General features: G+C 33.4%; 1 protein-coding gene across 2 annotated transcripts; it reads right to left on the reverse strand.

Annotated features, from left to right (window-relative positions):
* Nucleotides 1–11,587: 11,587 nt before the first annotated feature.
* LOC127718238 (innexin unc-9-like) lies at nt 11,588–18,953 on the reverse strand. 2 transcript variants are annotated; one of them, XM_052224230.1, is made up of 3 exons: nt 18,761–18,953; nt 17,155–17,177; nt 11,588–14,116 (listed from the first exon to the last, which is right to left on the reverse strand). In XM_052224230.1, exons 2-3 carry the CDS (start codon nt 17,166–17,168, stop codon nt 12,916–12,918), a joined length of 1,215 nt encoding a protein of 404 aa, XP_052080190.1. In that variant the 5' UTR covers nt 17,169–17,177; nt 18,761–18,953; the 3' UTR covers nt 11,588–12,915. The 2 variants fall into 2 exon arrangements, with proteins under 2 accessions (XP_052080190.1, XP_052080191.1); XM_052224231.1 differs by lacking the exon at nt 17,155–17,177 and having other exon boundaries at nt 18,761–18,952.
* Between the last annotated feature and the right edge of the window lie 3,001 nt (nt 18,954–21,954).

Raw genomic sequence — 21,954 nt, forward strand, 5'->3', positions numbered from 1 at the left:
CCATTCGTATTTTTTTTATATGTGCTAGCATACAATCTTTTGAACTTTTACTGCGTTCTTTTAATATTAAAGTTTTCTATGTTTAGTGTGCGTTCAAAATTTCGATCAAAACTAAACCTAACTTTTTATGTACTTCAATTTGCAAAATGTTTTCGAAATTTTTTCCCGGTCATATTTATTTTCTTTTCTACCCCACGCTAGCCCCTTTTCTGTTTTTGATCAAAGTTAAAATGAAGCGATCAAAATTTGACCAAATCAAGGAGCCATAATTGCCTCGAGTGCCCAGTGTGTCCACATTATTTGTTTACATGTAACACATGTCCTAACCTGCAGCATGTGAGACAGGTGTGCGACAGATCTTCCTATCAACACTGTCAACACAAACCCCTTGAACTGTCAGAAAGAGGTTCAAGTGGGGAAAATCAATAGACACTCAATAATATATTAATCTTTGTTGGTATGTTTGACTTCTTATCAATACTGAGGTTCCCTTTGAAGTTCGTATTTGTAGTTTTCTATGTGACACAGAAATCTAAACAGTAAATTTAATGTGTTTGTTTTGTATTTATTTATTGTTAAGTTGCTGTAACATATAGCCGAATCCAGAATACATCGAATTTCATCTATATTGCGTCTCATTCAGGGCAAAAATATCTTGGAATATCGTCCATATTGAAAAAAAATCTCTTTCTTCTTGGTTAAATGTTACATGCATGACTATTATTCATTCTTAAAAAAATTAAGAATTATTAATCCAAAAATCAAAATCATATCTACAATGATTTTGAACAAAATCCTTGTGTTACCTCTTTTAATTTTATTACATCAAACATTTCAATCACCAATTTTACATAATAAATACTACAAATATTACATCTTTTGTTTCCTTAAGGAATATTACATACACGTACCTCTTGTAACCAGTTTTTGAGTGCTTAATTTAGTACATTTGATAAAAGGAGATAATAAATAACAAAAACAAAGACGGATCACTGTCTGTCGCAAAAATTAAAAATAAACTTAGAACAATGAATACCTACTTATACATACAACTGTCAGATGTCTCGGTTTTCTGAAAAACCTTTTTTTTAGATATACATAATAAATCATCAATTTGACTTAAAAAAGGGTAAAAAAGGCAATGTATATAGAAAACGATTTCTCCGACAATAGTATTCCGATAGTAAAACTCAAATATTTCAGAAATTAACATGGAAAAGCGACCAAAACATTTTTTTTAGCTCTGTACTATATTCAAAACTATCGAAAAAAAAGAAAGAATTAATTACATCAATATAAAGTAAAAATAAATCAGTAAGAATTACAAAACAATAGAACTGTCTACAACTTGTACTGACAAAGAACATTTAATATAAAATTACAAAGAGTTACTAATCGACTAGCCAGTCAACACTGAGGTTGTGAGTTCGAACCCCGCTCGTGCGGGTGCACTCGACTCCAATCTTAATTGACTAGGATTGTCAGTTTTCCTATCGAAGGTCGGTGGTTTTCTCCGGGCACTCCGGCTTCCTCCACCAATAAAAACTGGCCGCCACGAAATAGCCCAAAAGCGGTGCTTAAAAGTGGCGTTAAATCACAAAAAATCAAAATCAATCAAAGAGCTACTCGTTATTGTCCCTCTGTTTGTTCACTATTATTTTTGTATATTTTTTTAATTCTATAATCACAAGATGAATCCCTTTTGCAAGCAAAAAACAATTCATCAATCAATCAATCTTTTCCTCAGCTTTGACTACTATTTTCTACATAAGAATAAGAAGATTTAGTCATGTGACCGTGACGTCGTCAACGTTTTTTCATGATTTACTCCTGTTTAAAATGGAATTTAGAATTAAATTATAAGGAATGACTGTAATATTTTTTCTGTCTATGAAGAAATAACATCAAAAATGTGGTGCACACTGAATAACCCGCGTAAATTTTTCGATAATTTTTTATGTTATTTCGAATAGACAGAAAAAATATTACAGTCATTCCTTATAATTTAATTCTAAATTCCATTTTAAACCGGAGTAAATCATGAAAAAACGTTGACGACGTCACGGTCACATGACTAAATTATGTCTTAAAATATTCCTTAAATAGTTATTGGGAAATCAGTATCCTGAAATGGAAATCTCAATTTTATTTGAGTAGCTTGATCATCAACATCGTCTTTAACATAACTCCTACAAAATATGACCTCTCCCTATATTTTTTATTAGGGTGGAGCAGCTACCTCTATTGATGCACATTGATGCACGCAATCGCTCTCTTGCTTAAACCGAAGTTTAAGTTGGATTTAACTTTGAATTTCCTTTGATACTTTTTAGATTAATGTGTCTTTGTCAAAGTTGTATCCGCTTTTTCCCTTGTCTGTTGGAAAAAACAATTATGTCAACCCTTTAGGGGCAACGAATATCACTCTCAGTTGTATCGGAGTTTCGACCCTGAGTTGAGTTTCAGGGTTGTCTGCAATTTACATACGAGTATTTCTATGCGGTTGACGCAGAGCAAATATTAAACGTGTCCCTTCATTATCTTATTGCAGTTCTGACAAAATCTTGCCTCGTGCCTTCAAACTTATGCTACACTCAGCGAAAGTCAATATATTCAAATGTATCAGAAGGCTGAAGTAAGTCCTGCTGTGGACTGAAGCCCAGATTTTGGTTAAAGTAATATGATTAGCTGACCTACTCGCTGAAAATTATCTGGTTGCATCCCCCAAAACTAAATAATATTTGGCCAAAACGATTAAATGGAGCATATTTGATATTGAGATTATCACGCGTTGTATCAAGTATATAAAAGTAGAATAGGTTTTTGGATCACCTGGTTACAGCACTATAATTTGTGATTATAAGAATGCGTTCACCAGGTATCCCATATGTACAAATGATTCAATATGGAAGTCAAGTCAGTCTCTTAGATTGATTAGTTTTTATCATGCTGCATTTTACATGTAAATTGGACTAATAGAACAAAGATCAAGATCAACGCATCATGAAACATACAAAAGGGTTAGGAAAATTCCTTAAGGTATATATTTTGTATAGATAGGAAAATATGTACTTATGTTAGTGCAGAGCACTGAATTTTTACCTACCCGACGCGTTGCTTGTGACCTCTAAAATACACGTAGATCTATTACAAATTTATTGAAGATTACTTCAAAACATCAATCGGTATTTGTTTTTTATTTACACTCCGCTCAAAATATCAGAAAGCGTTTTGTTTCTAGGTCTATAAAATGTTTGATATTTAATCTTCTAGATAACAGAGTATGTAACTACTTCATATAGTATACGTGCACGACATTGTCCTAATTAGGAGACATATCATCCGGGTACATAACTCCAATATTTTACTATAACAATCGTCCGGGTTCATTACTGATGTATTCAAATATTTACTACAGCAAAACGTGTATAAGTAATTATATAATTAGATATTTCCAACAACTTGAAATACTACATATGAAAGAAGAACGAACGTTTGTTTAGCAGTCTACTCTTCCAGACCATTCAGAGTCACCAATGAAAATTCACTATACGTTTAAACATTGAAGTCCTGCCTACTCGTACTCAATGTATGCTTTGGCGACTTTATAATGTCTGTAATTGGTATATATAGTCTGTAATTTGTTTATATATTTCCAGCATAATTTTAACTTAATAGAATAAATGTCAAACAATGACAGACAAGAGAGCATACAAGTTATCGTATAAAATGTGTAATTGGTTAATAAATTTCAATGGTATATTTAAGCGCGTTGTAGTTCTCAGTGTTTTTTGTTTGTTGGTTTGTTTGTTGTGCATCTCTTTTTTTGTCTATACATATATCTGTGGATACAAGAATTTTAAATAATAACTTTGTTTCTGTTTGGTTCAATTATGTGATTTCTGTTAACTGGATCCGAGGATTTGAAATAAACTTCAGATCTTCAAGTAATTTTATTGACTAGACATCTATTTCCCTCAAAGTCGAGCTATGCACGGACGTAGCAGGGGTCAAGTAAAAGGACAATTTCAAAATATCTAATGATGATCATTCCACTTACAGCGGTATGACTTGAACCTTTGTTATCAGGATTATCATGAGAGATAATTTGTTAACACCTCAGTTATGACGATAATCGTTATTCTACTTGTCATCGTACACACAATTCAACAGCAAGGTGCATACATGTACTAGCAATGCCATTTCACACCCCACACTGAGAGTCAATAAAGGTCGATAACCCGTTGACATTTATCTGAAGATTGTCAATTATCACCTTCTTGTTGATAATTATAGTATTATATATGTCAAATTTGTCACATGAACTCAAAAATAAATAGACAAAGTCAAAATCATTTCATTATCTTTGAAATCTTTCGCTATTGCAAGAATAAACTGCACGTTTATTAATGCTTATCTCTTGCCTTCAGTACATATATAAGCATGCGAGATTCTTAATAAAATTCAGGAACAGTCCCTTATTTCTTTTTTTTGTAACTTTCCGTACACAATGGCTTGTTGCCGACTTGATATGGGCATGCAATCTCATACAAGTTAAACCTCATCTTTTACGTTGCGATCGTCATTTACAACGAGATAATTATTATAACTTTTTTTAAAAAATTACACACGTTAAATAAGTATGAAAATAAGGAGATGAGGTATGATTGCCAATGAGACAACTATCCACCAAAGTTAAAATAAAGTAGATGTAAGCAATTATAGGCAACCGTACGGCCTTCAACAATGAGAAAAACCCATACCGTATAGTCGTCTATAAAAGGCCCCGACATTAAGAGTTACCTCCCGTCTTGGTGGAAATACTAATGTGTAACCATGGAAGATAAAAACGAAATGTTGTATATTGTAAAAAAAAACAACATTTGCTGATTCTTTTATCATAATTGATTTGTGTCAAGTCTAATTTTCAAAACGTGCCAGCCACCATGAAAAAAAAAACGCGTAGAAAAATTAAAATACTTTATCCAAAAGTCACTATGTGATACAGTTTGAAGCCATTTTTTTCAATCAAAATCACTTCTGTTCAATGATTTTATCTGGCAAAGTACACACCATTTTGTCATGTTTAAAAAATCAGGTTATAATGTGTTAAAGTTTAAATAATTAGTATATGCTGTTTTAAGAATCAGCTTATAATTTTTAGTTTTTAACCATATGATAATTTATGAGAACACATATGTTGAAATGTCCCCTTAAAAATCCTATATCTTGATTTTCATGCAACATTTTCCTTTTTTATGTTTGTTTATTACTTCATGCAGCCTTTCTTAATCATTCCATCAATCAGAATTTAATCAAAGTAAAACACCAATTTTCCCATAAATTTTGAAATGTAGTAAAAAAATTAATATGCACACACAATAACTCAAGTTTATGTTGAATAATGAGTTACGATGAGATTTTTATATGCCGCCCTTAACAAAATTACTTAAAGATCTATGTCCCAGCTTTCGCGAAAACCAAAGATTATTGAAAAAAAAAAAATATTTCACATAAAAGCCCAAAAATTAAAAATAATCGAAATCGTCCTTGTGGAATCCCTTAATTATTTCGCCAAGGGAAACCAAAGATTATTTAAAAAAAAGAATAATTTCACAAAATAGTTCGAAAATTTACATTTGACCTTTTGGAACCCCTAAATTAAAATGTCTTAACATGTCTGCCACCTTGTTTGAAGAGAAATGACTTTGCCAAAGGGCAAAAACGTCCTGGATATAAGAGGTTAAAACAAAGTTCTACGATGTACCGCCCGAAGGAATGTCAATAAACTTATGAAGAGTACAACATATGTGTCCCACGAAAATATCATAATTTAATGGCAGTACTACATGACTTATATACCAAATATCATTAAATCTGTGGACAAACCATTTGTTACAACGCGTGTATAGTCATATTGATGATTACTGAAGTAACTTTAACGCTGAAGCTAGTGAGCAATGATATTTTCTGAAGTATTTACAATGCAGAACCTTTTTTAATTTATTTTAATGAAAGAAGTAACGAACAGGTAATTTGAAAAGAAAAATCGGACGTCATGCATAAATATACCCACAAAAAAAAATATGAATTTACATATTTTTCCTTTGTACATGGACAAAAAAAGAAACATGATTAAACCAAGGAATTGTATATTTAAAGTGAAATTGGAATATAAGTATTCTAATTAATATTCTTAAGATATTTTAAACAATTCAAGACATTATAATTTTATGGTACTACATGACTTGCATTACAAATATCATTTAATCCGAGGACAATTATCAATATTCTACAATCTGGAATAAAACAATGAATACATTTACATTTGAAAGACAGAACATGAATTCAATGATAAAGATTCTTTTTACCAGAAGTGTTCATATTCATTTTTAAAATAAATCCTCCAATTCGTAGTGATGTGTTAAAACCAATGTCACTATTTTTTAGAATCTTGATCTGACCTGAGACTACTATAGTACTTTCAGCTCTGACAACTTGGAAAGGCTAAATTATTTTGTTTTAACATAATCTTTTTCACAATACAACTGACCGCCTCGGGGTCTCGTGGTAGCGTGTTCGCCTCGAGTGCTGGGGTCGTGGGTTCGAACCCCTACCGGGTCAAACCAAAGACTTTAAAATTTGTATTTGCTGCCTCTCCGCTAGGCACGCAGCATTAAGGAGTAAGAGCAAAGACTGGTCGGCTCGGAGTCCGAATAATGTGTCTAGGTAAGGTGATATGTCTTCCTCCGGACTGTGTGTTGCTTTGTGAGCTAGTACGATAAAAATCCATATCGGCATGTCGGTCTAGAACAAAGCAGAGTTAATATTCATATTACATAAACATGTTCTCGTCCTGAATATGCATATTAATTTGCCGCTGGACGTTATAAGCAGCCGTTCATCATCTTCATCATCATCATCACAATACAACTTTGTATTATCTAATTCTTATGTTTATTACAACCCAAGAGTTGAGTGGGGTGAAGAAAAATAGACTTGTTTTGGGTTGTTTTGGGGTTTGTTTTTTTTTTTGCTATGATTTTGTCGCTCATTTTGACTCGTATTCCTTTGGTATGTTTTGGTTCTTTTGATATTAAGGTATCTTCCAGCTCTTTATTTCACATAATCGTTTGTACAATACAACTGAAATTTTATTCTCTTATCTTATGTTTATAACATTCCAAGATTTGACGAGGGTACAGATATATAAACTTTTCCAGTCCGGCGGTAAGACCTATGTTTAAGGGCGTACTTTTGGTTGCGCGGGATATATAAACCTGCGGGCTTCATGCCGGAATGGGACCGTTAGTTCCAATGCAACGTGTTGCGAGATTGTCAGACTCTCTGTACGCTAAAGAACTCTTATACATTCTTTGGGGCGTCCATTCGAGGTATGTTGCAAAGCTTTATTTCTGTCCCAATCCGTGAAATAAACCTTCCTTATCAAGTGCATGGCAGCCAAAATGTCATGTTCCTTCATCCAAGACCAACCACTTTGCATTGTCTATACTTATCCGATTTATCATCTAAGTATTCACCGTCCTACAAATGCATAAAATATTTGCCACTTGAAGTTAAACAAACAATAGTTTTTTTAAAGCTCCGTCAGTTACAACTATTTTAAAACAATATCCTATATTATACATTGAACACGAATATAAATCAATCTATAACTTGAACTTGCATTGTGATAATAGCTTTTCCTTTGTGTTTTCCTTTGAAGGCATCAATTTGACTTTGATCGAAATGAACAACTGCAATAAAAGGTGGTATTCCTTTGATTTGGATTTTGGTTATTTTGACATTTACTTTCAGATCGGTACATCTGTTCTTTTCTCGTTCTATAAATACCACAATGTTTCATAAAAACTAGCTTTGATCTATAAATGCCATAACGTATCATGAAAACAAGGTCTACAGCACTATATCTGTATGCGGAAGGTATACAAAGGCTGTGAAAAATCAGGCGCAGATCCAGGATTTGATGTTAGGAGGTGGGGGTGCTCGTGAGAATTAGGAGTTAGATAACCATATTTTGACAAAAAAAGTGGCTGTAATTTTTACATATAAATTAAATTTCTTTTAATTCTCTTGAGGAAGCGCCGGTTGCGCCCAAATCAAAATCAGTGCCTTAAAAGGAACAGATTGATAGCTCTTTCCGTTTCTTCGTTTCTTCGTTAGTGAAGCTCTTACACTTAGTCAGACCTAAAGCATTTTGTATCAAAAATTTCGGTCTCGATGAATTTTTTAATATTGTCTTGAAAAGTATAATGCCAGTCAGCTAAATATCATCTTGAAATAATGTGAATTTGATGAAGAATTTTTTCTCCAATTATATCATAATTCGAATTCAAGTTGGCCCAAGTTTTTTTCAGATTTTGACTCCCAGGTGAGTGAAACAAATACAGGTAAAGTTGTGTCTAACACTTTTCAAGTTAGTCTGAGGTTCGATCATAATTAAGTAATGCACTTGATAATGCAGATACATTTTACAATTACCAAACTGAATCTCCTGACTGTAAAGAAGCATTGTGACAAGAATGCTTAAGATTGATGTCCAGAACGTGTTAAATACTCACAGTTTGATTGCTGAAGGGGTCGCCAATACCGTAATGATGATACAAATATAAATGAAAAAGAGGGGAAAAAACTCTGTAAACCAGAATGTCTTTTTATTTGAAAATCCTTGAAAACGACAAATGTATGTACTGTATACGAAGAACATATGCTCGACATTCCTGATCAGAAATGAAACATTATATGAAAATACGCTGGTCAGATTCTATTTTGTTTTCTCGAATTACGCCCCACTTTCAAAACTCCTGGGTGCGACCCTGGCAACTATCCACCAGAGTCGAAATGACTAAGATGTAAACAGCTTATAAGTATGCGTGAACTGAATATATATTTTCCCGAATGCATCATGCACGCACGTACTACATGTGGTTAGGTTTTTTCCGTCGCTTTTAAATCTGACAAGAAATTATATACTGTATGGTCATGACCTCAAAAGCTTATCAGTAGCTCGAACAGGACAAATATAGACCTGTAGTATTTATCTATTTGTAAACAACCTTACGGACAATTTATTAAAAGTATACACCATATATAATACTTTTAAAACTGCAATAAGTTCTTAATTTTAGATTTAAGTCCTGCTGGCAGAGATTCAAATGGTTAACGTGCATATACATAGGGTATCAATCAATGTTGAATCGATAATCAAGTTAGTCTGAAATTTATTTCATTTTTATTTTCTTTTATGTTACGATGAATATTAAGATTATGCCAAACTCGCAAATGTACTTAAGATTAAATTCATTATTTGGTCACATTGGATCATATAATATATGTAAGGGGTTATATAAAGACACGTGAATTTAAATGAAGATGTACTTGTGGGGTTTGAAAGATTACTGAATTAACTTACCATAGAATAAAATTGAGAATGGAAATGGGGAATATGTCAAAGAGACAACAACCCGACTAAACAGCAGACAACAGCCGAAGCCACCAATGGGTCTTCAATGCAGCGAGAAAATCCCGCACCTGGAGGAGGTCCTCAGCTGGTCCCTAAATAAAATTGTGTGCTAGTTCAGTGAAAATGGACGTCACACTAAACTCCAAAACATATAAATGAACTAAAATTAAAAAACATACTAGACTATCAAAGGCCAGAGGCTCCTGACTTGGGACAGGCGCAAAAATGCGGCGGGGTTAAACATGTTTTGTGAGATCTCAACCCTCCCCTATACCTCTAGCCAATGTAGAATAAAGAAACACATAGCAATACGCACAGTAAAACTCAGTTTAAAAGAAGTCCGAGTCCGATGTCAGAAAAGGTAACAAAAGAAACTAAGCAAAATGACAATGATGCATAAATGAACAAAGGACTACTAGCAGTTACTGACATGCCAGCTCCAGACCTCAATTAAACTGATTAAAAGATTATGTCTTCATCATATGAAAATCAAGTACAATCCCTCCCGTTAGGGGTTTAGTATCATACCATCATAAAATATATGAGAACATAACCCGTATCATGCCAACAACTGGTTTTAGAATAAATGTGTTTATTTCCGATGCAAAGACCATATGAGTGAATCAATATTAATACCAAAATATGCAATCCTTAATGACTTGACAACAGTATCTTTGATTTAGGGGAGAATTATATCCCGTCTTTTTTTATTTGTAGTCATATATCCCCGTTCAACTGTATTTGCAGTGAGGTATTCCGCCTTCAACGGTATTTGCAGTGAAATATGTCCCCTTCAACAGTACTTGCAGTGAGATATTCCCCTGCCATTGTATTTGCATTGAGATATTCCCTCTTTAACGGTATTTGCAGTGAGATATTTCCCCTTCAGCGGTATTTGAAGAGTTATTCCCCTACCAAGGTATTTTCGGTGAGATATTCCCACCTTTAACGGTATTTGCAGTGAGTTATTCCCCTCCAATGCTATTTGCAGTAGTAAAGTATAATATTATCAGTGCTATCAGCAGGTTTTGTGCTTTGAGTAACTGCGAGCATTCTTCGTTACGGTATAATATAGTTTATTTTATTGTATGTTTTTTTATAATCTATCAAACCGTTGAGAGTTTAATTTTTTCCCAGTACTTACCTTTGTTGTATGTTCTTGTTGGCTTGCTGATCGAGATTAAAGAGGGGATCCTACAATTTGTTTGTTCTTGTTGTTATCTCATATACCGCTGTGTAGAATAAGTTAAGGTCGCAAATATATGTACGATTTGATTGGTTGGTTTTGCTTTACGCAGCATCAGCGGCAAAATAAATATGTACGGCCTTCTCTATTTTTTCGCAGTAAATTACTGTGTCTAAAACACATCCCTTTAAAAGTTGTTTTGGTGACATAACTTCAAAAGAGTTGACCTTTAACATAAAAATTGACATCACAAAATCCCTTCTGGCACGCAACAAAACTCGAGACAAAGGATCGGCGATATCTCAAAATCGAAGAAGCCTTCAACACGGAGCATTTGCTCACATTTACACTGCAAGTTGGTTGATTGGTTGACTGTTGGTTCCAAGTTGAAGACGGCCCCTTGGATTTCTTTCGACTTGGTTCGCATATTCTGTATGTGGAATTTTGGTGTATTTCTCTGGAATATACTTCACTACACCACAATACAGCCAGGGTGAAAATAAATAAGATGTGTGCGTTTAGAATTTATTCGCATTTGTGTGTTTGCTCATTCCCTAAATCGCACAGTACAACATTTCTTAAGTCCAAGCATAACAATACATACAAAAACAAAACATACCATAAGCATCACGACGGATGCCACTCGTGGAGTAGAAATTCCTTACCCTTCCGGAGCACCTGAATTCACAATTGGTGCTTAGTAGGGTTCGTGTTGCTCAATCCTTAGTTTTCTTTGTGTATTTTGTATTTTTATTTTGGTCATGGTATAGTCCGTTTTACTTCGACTTAGGATCATTGATTGTCCCCCTTGGTATCGTCTCCCTCTTCTGGTACCTGTAGTCCTGTTAAAATGATTCCCCAATCTTGATACAGATTAATCAGCTTAAAATAGACACTAAATAGACACTAAAATATCATTTGGATCTTTAGAAAGTTTATTAATTTTAAGATACTGCATCATAATATGTTCTAAACTTACAATCAACTAATCTGCTTAAGGTATATTTACACATACAACTGCAAAATATCGCAATCTCAAAACAATTATACATACATTCATTACAAATTGACTAGTTAAGTCCCCTGAAAGTCGCTTCCGGAAAAGGACGATAACTGTGTGCAAACTGAATGTTAATGTGTGCATATACCGGAAAAGAAAATTTGAAAGGGAAGCATTTCGGATCTTACTTTTCCCTCTTTTTCAATTTGACTGGATTGGAAGCAACATGCTCACATTAATAAATGCATTCTGATAAATGTGCCATTTGATGGCTTAGAGGCTACTGAAATGAACATTGATTAACAAATGAAATAAATCAGAACACAACGTTATCAAATCCGCGTCTGCTAAAAGATCTGGCCAGGGTAGTAACATTAAAGCAATAAGCTCTGTTTTCATCAAATGACAAAAAAGCAAATTATGTGACCTTAACCTACACTTACTTTTCATATATTTACAACATACGAAATGGTTATAAATAAAATTTTAAAAACTTTACAAAAATGGAAGACGATGATTTCGTTAATGCCTCTCTGGAAGACATTTATAATATATATATAACTAAATGTACCCGCAAATCTACGCTTATATTAAAAAAAAAAGATACATGCTAATCATTCATAAAAAAAATTGTAATCAATAATTTTACAAAAAAGTAGATTCAACTTTGATTGGTTAATTCGTTGGTGGGAAAATATCTTCAAAAGATCACAACCGACAGGTTTTATCACAGAAATATATGACGTCATCAATGCTTGTACTAAACGTTCTTGTTGTCATGAAGTAGTCTCAAACATAAAATTACTGAACTTCTACACATATTTTTTAATGAACAACTGGCCACGAAAACAGTACGAAATAAAATGCCCAATGAATTTCAAACCTAAAATTCAAAAGATTTATAAAAAATATTGACTCTTTTCGAATACATGTAACAATAGAACATGAATCAATTCAACAATGTACATTTGTAAAAGGTTCACTAACACTATGAAATGTCTGTAAAAATGGGCAGTGAGCGGTCCTAACAACAACTTCCACATCCCCATGGTAACAAATGGCAATCGTTGACAAAAATAAGACATAAAAAGTTAATGCATTTAAGTTTTTGTCACACTAGCACCTAAGTTAAAATGCATAACGCGTTATCTGCATAGGAATGGTAACGTGTGCACAGTCTGGAATGTCACGTGACATGATGAAAGACCACTTTTGGCGGTAGTATAGCTTAATTAACAAACTGCACTATGGGTTCGTGTCATTGTAATCATTTTCTTTTCTTATTTCTGGTTTGTCTTTGTAAATGCCCCATAGACACATGACTAGATCCGTCAGAAGTATAGAGTTCGTATTTCTTGCTACTATACGCAACACAAATAGTCCATCATCTCTAAGATAATCGTTGGCAAATCTTCTGCATAACTTTTTCTCGTCTTCTCCATGAAGCTGATCATTGACTTTCAAAAACTTTTTGACGTAGGCGACACGATTCTGTTTTACTACCACTCGCCAAATCCAGAACAGGAAATTTCCAGTGGTTACTATGGCAATGCAAACAAACCAGAACCACAAAAATATGAAAATTTTCTCGTTGAATAGATTTATAGGCAATACACATTGAACTGTCCATCTTTGTACATTTGCAAGTTGTCGAATATCGAAATCACAAAGCGTGACGCGCGGGAATCTATATGATTCTTTGATTTCCCAGTCACGTGCAAGACCATCAATAACTTCAAATCCGTAAGCCGAAAAGAAATCGTGACCCATAAAGGCATTCAAGATAAAGAACTGGCAGATAATATTGACGCAGTATAAGATCTTTACAAACATGTACAGTCCGGTTAAAAATGTTCCTTCGCGCTTGTTGCAAAAAACGCAGCAAAATCGCGCCATTTTATGTTGCACACGAACCATGAAGTTGTGCGAATACGGTCTGTGGGTTTCCAACCAACGGTCTACGTAAATACTGATGTGCTTGACGGATTCGTCGCGTTTCTTCGGGTCACTCGTTTGTGTTGATACGGCCATGTTTACGATTTTTTCAACATTAAGTCCAGAATAACCATTCAACATTCTCCAAACGAGGCAAGGAAATTTAAACATGAAAGCCATAAAGACCAAGATAATAGGTATCCACTGGTAATATGCGAGTTCCTCTGATTCACGGTCCATGTGATCTGTAGGGATGGCGTTATTCATGGGAATATAGTACGTGTTTTTAATCCAACAGTAGGATTTCGTATACGAGACATACGCCCCCGTGAATTGTGCTGGACACCAACATTGGATCGGGTCACCGACGTATTGTCCGCCGCCTGTGAACACAGCAAAGACACACAGCAATACCACCGTGTATAAATGATTTAGTCTGTCCACCCAATCATCGTCATCATTGCCTCGGAGTTTGCTCCAACTAGCCCAACTCCCAAAAATCCAAACAACACTGAAAAAATAAATAAAAAAGAAAATATGAAAAACAGAATTATAGAAAAATATAATTATTTCTGGATGCAGAGATGTTTATAATATCTTCAGAAAACGATTGACTTTTTGTGTTTAACACCACTACCAGAACTATTGGCTGTATGGTGGCGTCAAGTTCTATTTGTGGAGGAATCCGGAGAGAACCACCGACCGTCGGTAGGAAAACTAGCAATCCTTATCTTAAGATCGGAGTCGAACGCACCTGCCACGTGCGGGGTTCGAAGTCCACTGTGTTAACAGGCTACTTAGACCACTCTGCCACCGAGGCCCCTTCAGAAAACGAGATATATTGAATATACTGATATAAAATGGATAGAATCTTCTTTTTGTTTTTAAATTCTCCAATTTTGATTTGAAAGGGAAACTTTTTTATGCAGATGAGACATCTTTCAAAAAGCTGCCAATGCATGTTTTTGTGAACACAGGCTTGATATGTGCTCATTTCTCAGGATACATTGTATAATATTTGGAATTGAGTACACCCGCCATAAGACCCCCTTTTTCCACAGATTAATTGACTTTGTCAACATTAATTAAACGCATGTACGTTTGATTTATTATCGTTATTATAAGTTTTGTCGAAATTGTATTGAAGGACACGTATGGATATGAAGATATAAAAACTGTTTATGTTTTAAAATATCCTTTTGAAGTAGGCAAAACAATGGTGAGCTAATTTACACACGATAAACACACTGTCAACACAACGAATCCAAACAATAGAAATATGGTTTTATCTCGAAGATTTCAATTAACACCTCATAAAGGTCATGTTAGAATATTACGAAATACTAGCATTTAAATTATAATCTTGGGATTATTTCAAACAACAAAAGAAGATATCTGTCATTTATAATCCAAAATAAAAATATTACGTATTGTTATCGGGGTGTTAAGTCCCATATTAAGCACTCACAACGGGAGATAAATTCAACTGATTTTAAAAACATAGCCTGGGTTCCTTGCTCAACTTGTTGACGCAAAGCTGAGATTGGGCCGGGATCCCAGTCTACTTAAATTAAACATATCATCATGATGTAGTAAAGATCGTATCATTAGAAATAAAGAAATCAAGCTTTGTGACGGATGTAAGGACGAAAAGTATTTGTCTTTAAAAGGGTATTTGCATGAACAAAGTCATGGTCTCATAACATGGGCATTATCATGGTAGTTACGAAAAAATTACCACCAATTGTCGGTTTCTGCTTAACGTCCAGTGGCAAATATCTCTCGTTTACCAATATATACGTTACTGCATGCTGGGCCACACGAGATGAAGGTCTGGTAATAAGGACTCTCACTTACGGGGCCCCTGGGTTCTTCAGCGTAAAGAGGGCGTTTCACTTTCACAACATAGGGCATTAAAACACTATGTATACGATTAGACCAGAGCATTCTTGTCGGTTTTTGGGGAATAGTTTTGGCAATGGTCTGACAGAGGTGCCTAAACGTTGGGGAATATAAACAATAATGTTAATGTATGGTTATATGGCAATTGATCTATTACGATTTCGAGGCAGAAACTTGCCGCTCCAAGTCTGGATCGGTATTTTTAATGTTTCATATTGCAGTCGGACGTACTTTGGCTAACACCAGGCCCTTAAACAGACCGTCGGACGTCAGAGCAATCTAGCTACATGTAGTATACGATAAAAAAAGAAAGAAAGCATATTCATCTATGCATTGTTCATCATGGTATTTTATATTCGGTATTTACTAAATAGATTTGTACAATGTATGCAGAACTCTTCCACTTCAGAATTACTGAGTGTTTAAGTACGAAACAGTCCACGTTTTAAACATACGAAAAAAGTAATTCCTATAAAACTGTTTATTTATACAATAAAATTGACTACAGAGATTTATTAGTGTACAAATAAATTCATCTTTCGGAAGGGGGTGATGACTTACAAGAGTTATCTATCTTTGATCAGTACAACCATAAATGGTCATAGTTATTTCAGATGTTATACAAATAAGCTAATTAAAAAGCAAGTTAAAGTTGAAAATGATTGAAGTATTTGATGATGTTTATACTTGTTTACTGATATCTTTTAAAGCATGCAGTTCATGTTTTTTTCCAAAATTATTAAGTATACATTTATTGTGTGTGTTTAGAAACGAAACAGGATTTGGGGATAAGCTTATACTAGTCATAAAATCTTTTCTAAACAAAAGTTTTAATGGACATAATTTTGATAAAAGCCTCTTATCCATTGGAAGTCTACCGGCTCCAAACAAACAAATACTTTATTTTCGTATATTCCAGGCAATATTTCGTCTTTATATTTCCTAGGCAATATCACATACATGTATTTTGCTGGAATTTCTTTTATCTTTTTCTCATTATGTAATATCAAGATTTCATTATCTTTTTATCGTTATGTAATTATTATGACTTAATAAATTAACTTTGGCATTTCAATAATACAAGGAATATATCTGAGTATAATATTTCTGTCAAAAATGATAAAATAATATCTACAAAATGACATGTAGAATCCAGGTAGGGGAAATGAAATATCATTAAATGTCAAATTTTACTAATTGCTCAATTAATTAAGACAATGACGTAATCAGTGTTCCTCTAGGTATGCTATTATCTCCCATTGTTAGAATGTGTTAATTTCAATCAGAAAAATCTGCTCAATGTCATAGGGGGCAATAATTTTTGGACATTTTTACTCCAAATTATCGTCTGCGTCTACCCACAGGCAATACATGTTACATTTTATATCTGGACGGTCTCACAGCTGTATTCTAAAATATTTTCAATGAAAAATTGCCCCGAGATATGGAATTAGCCAAAATTGTGAAAATGAAATGAAATTGAATGCCGTCTTGTTAATTTTGATTTGCATTCCACCCATAAGGGTACATTAAGGCAATACTAAACTTTTTTTCAAAATTAAATTTTACAGCAAGCAAATATTTATTGCACTTTTGCATTGGTTATTAAGCAATTATATTTAGTTCACAGTAACTGAAAATGTATACCTTTGTTCAATCATGCCAATATGCTAAAATAATAAATGAACTAAATTGAAATACAATATCCAAACGACTTTTTCAAAAGCATAAACATTTAAAATTTAATCTTAATTTTTTATAATAAGATTAATAAAGATCAATTATAAAACTAAATATTGATTTAAATGCATAAAATGTTTACATTCTGAGTAACAAATATATTCACGAAAAGTGACCGGTGCTCTCAATGAATTGGTCTACTTAATACTTGTTTTGTGCATTTTTTTGGCACCCCTCTAATGAATATATTTGGAAACTTCATTCATGAATATAACGATTTGTACTTGCACGCAGTTGTCGTCTGCTAAAGCCTTTGAAGTAGGAGATTATGTAATTATCACATTACAATGCCAAACTCAATTACAAATGCTATCATTGTATATTATTTGTGATATACAAATATGAAAAGAAAATGTCGTGGGTTACGTGTGAATTGTAAAGAATCACAACAAGTCGTTGTGCACGTGCAATAATTGACAAGAAGATATAAATGTACTTGTAAAATGCATATACAATAGAAAAAAGTTCTTATCGGATATATATGAGCGGTATACGTAGGTAAAACAAGTGGTTTCTTTCATTGTTTAGTGTCTTTGAGAGCAAATTTCATTACAAGTATAATTAATCTGTGATTGCATTATGTTTTCACGAGGTCAGGGAATTATCTCTTTGTGATTTGTAATATAATTACATGCATTTACAAAATATAATAATCATACAAAATATAATAATCACACAAAATGAAATAAATGTCCTGATATTTGAAAAAATATAAATTATGGAAGAGCAAGTTTTTGTCAATTTCAATGTATCAAAATAAATGAATAAAAGTTGACAGATATTATTCTTTTAGAGTATGAAACCAGGGACAGTCTATACTAACTTATAGTATATATACTTATATAGTTAGTATAGACTGTCCCTGATGAAACTTTGTAAAACACGAACTTCTGTGCAGCAAAAACGAGCACATATGTAATGAGCTGTTTTTAGTAAATGAAAATACCAATAGATAAACGTTTTTATCATCTTGCGAATACTACAAAAATGTGTAAATTAGATATCGTGTGTGACTATTAATTTGATACATGTAAGTTAAGTATATATAGATACAATATGGAAAATGACACATTAGTTTTTGTATAAACGTCTATACTCAAACTCCAATTGAAATGGAATAAAATATTGATGGACTAATGAGTTTATGTTCAGCTAGCTCCCTGTCGTGAAACCACAATTTTTTTTAAATGCTTTATTGTTACTATCGCTAGTTTTTCATTTGGTTCAATGGTCAAAAACTCGACCTATATAAAATTTTCCCCACAACTGTCAATGACTGTCGCAAATAAGATAATCTCATAAAATATAAAGACAGTCTTAAATGTAAACAACGATGACCCACTATAAAACTCCATATTTCGGACATTAAACCCCAACAATCCAGCCCTCCTTCGAAAAGATTGAAAAAGTAAACCACGACAAAAATTTATGAACGTCACGTATGGGGCACAAAATATTGTCAACAATGGACGATTTTATCGCCCCCAAATTTTAGAACCAAAGTTTAACTCACCTCATTTTTGTAGCTTTTCAATCAGTTGTTTTGTTTTAAATGTCCACACTGTATAAGATGTCCTACTTTTACGAAAGGGGGCAAAGCCCAAAATCTCCGAAATTGTCAAACAGCTGAATGTTGCAATCCTAAAGCTTTAATAATTCACTAAAGCGTGACATCCGCTTAACCAATCAGATTGGTCTGATGAAATTTACCTATGTAGTATATCGTTTGTGTAGTTAACAAGTTAACGTGAGCAGGTAAATAGAGACACACCTGTAAACATTTGAGTGACGTGCGTTTTGTTTGGTTTCTCGTTTTAAATAATTCCATGACGCTTCATATGTGAAGATTACAAATATTTATAATTTCATCAGACAACCCTTTCAACAAAGTCAGAAAAGAATTTAAAACGGAGTAAAAGCAATATTACATCAATTCGATAATATTATAAATGGTCAATTTAGGTGTCTTTAAAAATTACAAATTAAAGTAATCCAACAATTACCAGGACCACGTACCCCTACGAATTTATAAATAATTTTATTTGCAAATTACATCCATAAGGGTTAAGCAAAAAAATATAAATTTGACCTTCTGAATGACCACCCAATAGTCGCATTCTTTTTTTTCTTTCGCTTAAACAGAGTATAAAAATATTTTTAGAGCTCTAGGACAAGTTTAAGAAAGATCTAAATGTCCTTTTTAAATAACATATGTATCTAAATAATACATATAGAAATAGGTATGATTGCCAAGAAGACATATATTATAACCAGAGATCTAAGAACGAGAATGTAAACAATATAGATTACTATAAAATTGAGAATGGAAACGGGAAATGTGTCAAAGAGACAACAACCCGACCAAAAAGCAGAAAACAGCCCAACGCCATCAATGGGTCTTCAACACAGCAACAAAATCCCGCACCCGGAGGCGGGCTCCAGCTGACCCCTAAACAATAATGTATACTAATTCAGCGAAAATGGACGTCACACTAAACTCCGAAACATATAAATGAATCAAATTAAAAAAAAAAAACATACAAGACTAACAAAGGCCAGAGGTTCTTGTCTTGGGACAGGCGAAAAAATGCGACGGGGTTAAACATGTTTTGTGAGATCTCAACCCTGCCCTATAACTCTACCCAATGCGGAATAAACAAACACACAGCAATGCGCACAATAAAACTCAGTTTAAAATAAGTCAGATATATAGCCTTTCTTCTTTTTTATTCTTGGGAATGGGACCTTTTCAAGTAAAAATAGTAATAATCTTTATTGTCGTAAAGCGTAAGTACAGATTCTAATATATACACAAAATACAAATTATATAAAACATTTACAACAAATTTTACAACAATAACAAAATTTGTGAATATTTCAGGCTTAATTCTATTTAAGAATTTTTATCCTTCCCCTAACTGGTCATTGCTTTTATACAAAGCCGAAATCAAATCTGTAGAGCAACATGGGAACTTTTTTCTTGAATGTTGAACGAAATCTTAAGCAAATATTTTTATTTCATATTTCTGAATACATTTTCACCTTTACAATACGACTCAAAGGAGTAGGCCCGGTAAGACCCCTTTTTGGCCCAAAAATATAGCATTTCAGAAGTTTGTTAAAAATGTAAACTTTTAGCTATTTATTGGAAAGTAGAATACCTTTGTTACATAATTATGGGCTGTTTTTGTTATTACACTGCACATGCATCAGGTATATACTAGCATCATTAATTCATGCAAAATAAATGAAATCTTCACAATTCTAGCATTTGTGCTTATTTTTAGACGGTTTTTGTCTGAAATGGAAGTGGCCGCACTTGTGTTCAGTCTTAATTTTTAAATATATGTTGTATTTGATGATGATACGCAACAGATATAAAGGTTGACACTGAACACGAATACGGCCACTTCCATTTTAGACAAAAACCATCTGAAAAGTTACGTTTTGTGGCATGTTTGATAGATTTTTCATATTTAAGCTTGAATTTAGGCGTTTTTAATGACCAAATCAGGTCAAATCCTTTACATAAACTAATTGAATCGACTGAAGTAGACTAAAGTGTTTAAAAAATGTCAAAAATCTTTCATCAGATGTACCTCAAATTTTAGGCCAAAATCAGCCCTTACCGGACCTTCTCATTTAGCTTGTATGAAAAATACCTTTAGACCATAGAATTGTAATATTAATTTGTAAGTCAAAGTTGGAACAAGTAAATCGGGTTCCACATTATTATTATGATTGAGAGGAAGAATTGGAAGAGAAAAAAAAGGGGGGGGGGTAGAATAAATCAATTTCGTTGGCTTGGATTAGACGCAAAAGACATTTTAATCTGCAAAAAAAATAAAACAAAAATGAAGAGTTTTAACTCTATGACTTACTTAGTTTGAAGGAACATCAAATGGACTTTGTTGGATAGCTTTCTCATTGACAATCATATTACATCTAATTCTATATGATGAAAATATCATTTTTTACATTATACTTATAGTAAAAACCAGGAATTTACGAATGTGTTATAAAACACAATTGACTTTCTTTTTAAACATCGCAAATATGTAACGTACAATCTTTACTGTTGTTTGTATTTCCGTAAATAGACTTATTTTTAAACACAAGGTTAAAGTCCAATCGATATACTTGTAAACATTCAAAATGGCTACTGACGATTTAGAAAATCTTATTGAGGAATTGAGGAGAAATTTTAACAAAGATGACGGTGACGACGAGGTTGATGACGAAGATCTAGCGAACCTCGATACTGAATGTGACATTTCTGAGCTTGACGAAGAAACAGTGTTGGCTGAGAGTAAAAAGGTATCAATTTTTTGTCGCAATTGTTTGTCACCTTATCAAGGAGAGAGGGGACAAGCCGGAAGTATAATACTTAAATGTGAAAAGTGTGATCATAGAGATGTTGTTACGGAAGATGATTTACAAGATACGGAACCAGAACATTCCGAAAGTCTTGCAAAGGGAGGTAATATAATTCTAAACCGATTTTCAAAAGTTTTATTAGAAAAAAATGATTTGAAGAATATTAACATTGACGGGTCGTGTTGCATGGATGACGAGTTTCAGGTGATAACCGAGGCTTTGCCTTACATCACAGGCAGTATGAAGCAAACTTTCAGTGACATGCACAGAATTACGGATGAACACCGAAAGGTTCACAATGCCGAAATGATCCGAATGTTAACAGAGCAG

The sequence above is a fragment of the Mytilus californianus genome, unplaced genomic scaffold, assembly GCF_021869535.1.
Source record: "Mytilus californianus isolate M0D057914Y unplaced genomic scaffold, xbMytCali1.0.p SCAF_10, whole genome shotgun sequence".
Lineage (NCBI taxonomy): Eukaryota > Metazoa > Mollusca > Bivalvia > Mytilida > Mytilidae > Mytilus > Mytilus californianus.